Here is a 6,747-nt window from a genome sequence, read left to right as displayed (position 1 = left end):
CCGAACCTCTGGAGATCAGCATCACGTTGGCTAGTGTCCGCTTTGGTAAACTCAGTGGGTGATCTTCAGGAGAGTGAACGCGACACGTTGACAGCCGCGCAACACCTCGCCTATAATTCACGAAAATAACGCCGGCCGCATACTTCTAGACGCGCTTCGACGTTGGCACAGTTCCTCAGCGTCCGCTATCAACAGCCGGACTCTAAAGCTCTGCATTATGATCGACCAGAAAGCTACGGAGCCATCTCCGCTCAGCTGTCATGGTCGATCACGTCTTGGCCGAGCCTCCGTCGAATTGCTCGCCTTATGGTTAAAGTTCGATTGCTTCGGGGAGACCTTTCCTATTTTATATAGAAAGCCGGTATACTAAAGTCTTTATTCTAGCGGGCACGCAGCCTCACTTGCTGACAGGGCCTTCGAACCCTAGGAATACGGTTCTTCTCCAACTAATCATGCGATTTCTACGTCATATGTCCCCGACCGCAGCTGCGACGGAGTTGTCCGCGACACCTTGCGAGAATAACATTCCGCCCCGTCGCCTGAACCATACTATGTTATCGAGGTTGGAGATAGTATGGTTCACTTCGTACAACGGACGCATCTCGAATCGAAAAGCCGATTTGAGCTATCGGTCCTTCGTCATGTTGCGCTGGTTTCACAATTCTACTTAACTAGAGTGCAGTAGTATTAGAAGCGTGAAATGGCAAGTCCCGTTCGCTAACCACGCACCATGCACGACTCGGCAGATATCCTCATGGACCCTGAATCGCTGGTCGCCTGTTCCTTCGAACATCGTCTTACTCCGGCGACCAAATGCTGAGCAGTGATGATATTGATCAAAGATGCTGAGGGTATCACCAGAACCATTCTCCCATCGGCTTTGTTCGGGAGATTTGCCCGTGCCACCGGTAGAGATTCCGATCCGATACGCGGCAGTTCTCATCGGACTCGCATCCGAGAGCCATGATTCGCCCAAATTACCGCATTCAGTATCGTACAGATCTAGTCGCGAAATCCATCGATGTGTGCTGCGCTCGACAGGCCCCACAAGTGACCACATCCATCGCGTGGGCAAGTCTTTGTCCTGGTTTCTAAATGCGATGCAAAACCTGGTAATACCTGCATCGACTATCACGCCACCAATCTCACTCACTGCCCACGGCAATCTCCACGCACCACAGGTTGAGATCTTACAGGCGGGACGTCCCCCGAGCGATCGAGGGTGTGAAATCGCTGCTAACGATCTTCACGCATGGAACCCAAATGCGGGGTTCCACTAGTCAGCGCACCCCCTTGAACAACTAGGTCGGATCACCAAAACCTCAAATCGTCGGGACTTTAGTTCCGCATCAGGATCTCTGCTCGCCTTGCTGCCAAGTGTACACGTTACCGGGAGGCTCTATACCCGGGATCGCGCTGGTATGAAAAAGGAAACATGATGCAGCCACGATAGTCTACGCGTGGGTTAGACTTCACAACCTAAACTCGTCTACGCGTCTTACTACCAGGGTATGTGACCATGACTTGTAGATTAGGAATCTACAAACCAAACCATCTCTTACGACTACAATGTTACAGTGCAAAACTAGGTTTTCCGGCTTCCCCACCCCCTGGATCATCCCATCCACGCTTGCCCCACGAGCACCACATGGATAGTTCAGCATCCGAAAATCCGCAGCACAAACTACGCTCGACACCCTGCCCTTGCTGAATCATCTTATTCTCAGAAAATAGCATCGGTTCTGTTGTCTACAACGGGTACTATGTCCGTTTACCAAACGCGTGGGAACCTAGGTGATATATACACTTTCGACATTACTCGGGGTCGCTATCGTTGTCAGATAGAGTGCTCACGAAAACCTAATGGTGATCCGTGAGAAACCTTTAATCTTTGGGCATGCGCAGCCCAAAGCACCGCCGACGAGAACTGTGCGAATAATGCAGTGGTCATCGATGGGGCTCTCCAGTGTATTCCTTCGCACCCACATCTCCGTTGAAGAATTCTTCCCCCAGTTGCGATTTGCGATCAGATCAAGATCCACGGCGATTTCGACCGCTCCTATCGCTTTACTTCAGGATGCGATCCTTTCATCTTTCGATCTTGCCAGGGCAGTAACGCCGCAGCCGATACAGGTGGTGCCGCATGCGGCAAATCGGCAGTAGACATCAAGTGTATGTTCCGCTGTCGGCTGCCCTGGAATAACATTCGTCTCAACCGTTTGTCACACATTGACACTCACTCGAAAATCACCTTGACGCGCACCATATCCACAGAATCTTCATTAATCAATTTTCGACTGAGATTAATATTCTTGATTGTTTGGATCCTACATGAATCTTCCGGGACCACATTCTTAATCTCATCCCTCCCTGCCTTCCTTCCTCAATGAAACTTCGCACTAACACCCCCATACCTCACCCCATCAACCTTCAGCTCGAACACCAACCCCGCACTCTCACACCGCATATCCAGCGTAAAATCCAGATTATCAAACTCCACCCCCTTCGTCGTCGTCAATCGCGTAAACAAGCTCTTAGGCACCGTGTTCAAGTCTGTGGTCAGTGTGCAGACGTTGATAAGACCTTTCTTAAAGGAGTCGGGCGCTGTGTCCGCGTCGCAGGCTATGAGGTCGTCTTCTACAATGAGGGATTGGCCCGGCCGGAAGTTGCGCGTGTAGTGGAAGGATATGGGTCTGTTTTCTGAGACTTGTGCGCCCTGTGTGGGAGGTTAGTATGTTGTGGTATATTATGGAGAAGGTGAGGGGGTATGTACCTTTGCGATGTGCCATTGCATCCGGTCGGATACCATCCATCGTTCCCAGAGCGGACTCCAATATCGGTCGGATATGGGATGCTTCGCCTCATCGAAGACTGTCGCGTAACTGGTACCGTAGTGCCATCGACTTCTTCTGCTAATGACCATATTGCCTTCTAGCCCGCGGAGTACTGCGCCTCGCACCACTGCTGTCCACGCATGTATCGGGTGGTATATTTCGACTGCCTGCGAGGCATTCAATGCGACCGCGTGCGTTGGTCGTTCGGTATAGGGAGGTGGAGGTGCGCTATTGAAGTGGGACTTCATCCGACCGTAGAGGTAATTGCTCTGCCCGAAGCCTCCCACCAGGACGATTCCGCATACCAGACCTCCCTTTGCTCTTATGCTGTAGACTTGACCTTCCACCAGATCTATAACTTCTTGGACAACCGGATCGAATAGGTCCTTGACTTGCTCCGCACTCATGACAAGGAACCCAGAGTCAAGCCCCGCTTCCTCATCGTCCGGTAATCCCGGGAAGGGTATGTTGACTTCATTGTGTTCCTCCTCATTGAAGTTGCGCTTGACGAACTCCTCAAAGTACTTCAACCCCATATTCCAAGTCTTCATCTTCTTCTCGCGCATCCAACTATAGCGTTCCGCGCCAATGCGCTGCTTAACATGTTCTTCGAAGCGATAGTTGATGAACGTAGAGCCACAAAGACCGCCAGTTCCGACTGCTGATTCCTCGACGCGAAGAGGATGCAGTTGGGTGATCTTGTAGGCTATCAAGTCGACAGTACCGCCACCAGCATCACAGACGACAAAGTTGTCGCCAATTTTCAGATGGTTCGGTTGTATCGCCTTTAGAGTATATACTGCCGCAGCCTCCGGTTCTGATATAAGCTTCAGCTCGTGCCTGTTGCCCATACCAGCTTTCTCCGCAGCCTTCAGCGTCGCATCCTTCGCCGAGTCTGACCACACGGCAGGTACTGTCAAGACAAATTCAACCTTGGTCAAGCTGATGAATGTCTCTCCGTATCTCTTTGTCAAAGTCTCCATTGTATGTTTGTATATCTGCGACAGATAGTCCGAGACTGCTTCCATGACCGTCTTCTCGAACTTGCGCAATTGCGCGGCGGTTTCAAGCGGCGATACGAAATGCGGTAGCTTCTGGTTCCTGTCGAGGAACAGCTTTATACACCTGAGACGCGTCTCCTCTGGCTTGAATTGGAACCCCCATTTTATGTTCTGCGCAGGTTTCGCGGGCGCATCGAGCGACGAGACTGAGCCGTTACGGGAGGGTGGTTCGCTGTAACCAATTTCGGTGGGGACTTTGTCGGACGTGATACCTGCGCGTACATGTCAGTTCGTGGATGCGCATTTGGTCAACCCAAGTACAACATACCGTTCCCGCCAGGCCACGTCTTGATGATGTCAATGTCGTCAGGGGCCGCACTGTAAACGGCAGCCACACCTATCGAGCTTCAGCGTCCAATCGTATCGGTCGCATATCGTGGAATAGTTGCTACCAACCGCTGTAGGTGGTTCCAAAGTCGACACCAACGACCAACCTATCCTTTGTGGTACTACCCACTTCAGGTACGCTGCCTATGTCGATTGTCGCATTGCTCCCCGGATTGAAAGTATACGGAATGCTACTTCCTCGATTGGGAAACGTGTGGTTCATGGCCATTCTTCGGTGTGTTGATCTTTGTTGTTTACAATGCCGGCTTTGGCAGATCGCGTGGCTGTCGCGTGGGTCGGACCGCGGGGCTGAATCCTACGAAAAGCACAAGAGTATCATGGGCGTGGACGTGGATACGGGGAAGACGTCAAGGTCATGAGTGTGTCTGCCTGAAGGACATGCGAATGATTCAGGCACCGGCGGAAACCTTGCGCGGTGTGATGTCGAAGCCTAGGAACGGCGCGCGCTACCCACTGCTGTAGGAGTCGCCCAGCTGCGGGCCCTGGTTGGTGATCGTCAGCTCGCGCAAGGCTGCAGGATTCAGCTCGCCCAGGCACACTCGTGTCGTCCCACGTGAAGCCATTCGATGGTGATATTCTTCGAGAGGGGTGTGGAGGTTTGGGTCTTTGACGCCCGCTTTGAAGTTGGTTCCGATGCGCCCTTAGGTCGGAACGCGCCCGGTCCCAGCTATGACCGAACGAAAGAGTTCTGGCAAGCCTCAGTACTTCAACCGCACGGTCTTAACATGTATTAATATACCCAGAATCTACCCACCGCCTCAGCGTGAAGCGTGGTACCAGACTCATCTCGAGATCAACGAAGCCCTCCGCCAACAACGTCGTTACCCCGCCGAAAGCTGCCGTAGCCGCTCCCAATGCGAGGAAAGACGAAGTACATCGACGCCGATACCCCTTCAATGATATGCTGAAGCGCAAAAGCGAAGGTGCGGTAGATCTCGAGAGAGACACTGCACCTCCAGGGCCTAGCAATGAGCTTTACAGCAAGTCGGAAATGGCGTCATCGGGCGATGATGCCGTAGACGCGCGCATGGCACACAGAATAGCGGACCTGGAAAGAGCTCTCGCGATTGCGAAGGAGGAACAGAGCTTGGCTAGGGAGGAGCTATCAAGATTGAGACAATTCAGGGAGGCAGATCAAGACGCGATTGAGGAGCTGAGGGCGCAACTCGCTCAGTCGGCTTCGAATACGGATACAGTCCCACCGGCACAGCTCGAAGAGCGGCTCGCGTCGCACGAAAAAACACATCAAAACCGCATCGAGCGACCACAGTCGAATGGGGAAGCAGACGACCTACGCCTACGCCTCCACGCCGCCGAGAAGGAATCACAAGAGAGGCTCCAGCAACTTCTCGCACTGAAGTCAAGCATATCCTCGCTCACGCGCATGGACTCACAGATCACGGATAGTGAGCTGGCAGAATCGTTCTCACAACTTGCAAATCGCGTGCGCGAATGGACGGTGTCGAACTTCCGGCGATCGAGGTTGAATCTGGAAAACCTTCCGAAGGAGACGGAGGAGGTTCTCAGCGCGTTGAATCCGCTGTACAGTGTTAACATTCGGAGTACGGATAAGCTTGCGCTGTATCAGGCTATCGTGTCGCATTCGCTTATGCAGATTTTCGATGCTCCTATTGTGTTTGGGTTACCTAGCTCAGATCCTTTCGCTGGCTTACGACCACTCGCAGAGCACACACGGCATCTTGGTACCACATATCGGGAATGGGTGCGCGCTACCGTGCAGGTGCTCGAACGTAGCGAAGCGCACAGTGACATCGAAACCGAAAGAGAAGCCTCACTACACCGACTCGCCGGAGAGATCAGCCACATACTCTTCACGCTGACGTCCGTGAGCCTTCCACCATCCGCTCAGTCAACGCTCACTGGGGTATTGAAAGACGCCGTGACGTTGCAGCGTACACTGGCTCTACAAAAGGCTCGTTACCAGTTGCTCTTCTTCCGCTGCCAAGATGCGAGTATGCAGTTCGATGAACGCACGATGGAAGCTGTTAATGACGTTGATCCCGCTGTGGAAGATGGCGCTGATATGGATGTCGATCGGAGGTTTCTGTTCTGCGCATTCCCGGGTCTGATCAAGTGGGGGGATGAGTGGGGAGAGCATGCTGAGATGAGTAATGTTTTGTTGAAAGCGAGGGTGTGCTCTGGTGTGAGCTGAAGCTAGGCAAAGGAAATAAAACTATTAGATCCCAGCTTATCATCAGAAAAAGAGTGCTGATGACATCATCATCCGTGTCTTCCACTTTCGTCGCGTTTTTGACGTCAAAAACGCGACGAACTTGCCAGTCGCCTTGTTAGCGGAGCAGCTTAATGAGCTAACTATGATATACGCCTGAACCTTTTCGACACAAGACGCTGTACCGCTAATCCAAATTGATAGCCAAGCAGAAGATATCTGTATCCGCTGCATATACCAAGTTGCTTCAAAACTCTTCGTCATCCAAGCACAACATCGATGAGCTCCCGATCAGCTGCTTCCCATGCTGCCT

At 52.3% G+C, this 6,747-nt stretch overlaps 2 protein-coding genes across 2 annotated transcripts; one reads left to right on the top strand and one right to left on the bottom strand.

Moving 5' to 3' along the window:
- Positions 1 to 2,383: 2,383 nt before the first annotated feature.
- Positions 2,384 to 4,451, bottom strand: J4E90_007022 (uncharacterized protein; the record flags this gene model as incomplete). Its single annotated transcript, XM_051436564.1, has 4 exons — positions 2,384 to 2,716; positions 2,774 to 4,107; positions 4,164 to 4,232; positions 4,292 to 4,451. The coding sequence occupies 4 exons, from the start codon at positions 4,449 to 4,451 to the stop codon at positions 2,384 to 2,386; spliced, it is 1,896 nt and encodes a 631-aa protein (XP_051289310.1).
- Positions 4,452 to 5,144: 693 nt separating this feature from the next.
- J4E90_007021 (uncharacterized protein) lies at positions 5,145 to 6,416 on the top strand (the record flags this gene model as incomplete). The annotated part of the gene is made up of 1 exon (XM_051436563.1): positions 5,145 to 6,416. One exon carries the CDS (start codon positions 5,145 to 5,147, stop codon positions 6,414 to 6,416), a length of 1,272 nt encoding a protein of 423 aa, XP_051289309.1.
- Between the last annotated feature and the right edge of the window lie 331 nt (positions 6,417 to 6,747).

This window comes from Alternaria incomplexa (genome assembly GCF_024043165.1).
Source record: "Alternaria incomplexa strain BMP 0042 chromosome Unknown scaffold_10, whole genome shotgun sequence".
NCBI classification, from domain to species: Eukaryota; Fungi; Ascomycota; class Dothideomycetes; order Pleosporales; family Pleosporaceae; genus Alternaria; species Alternaria incomplexa.
Note: the sequence above shows the minus strand (reverse complement) of the source record. Positions and strands in the feature narration are given on the sequence as shown.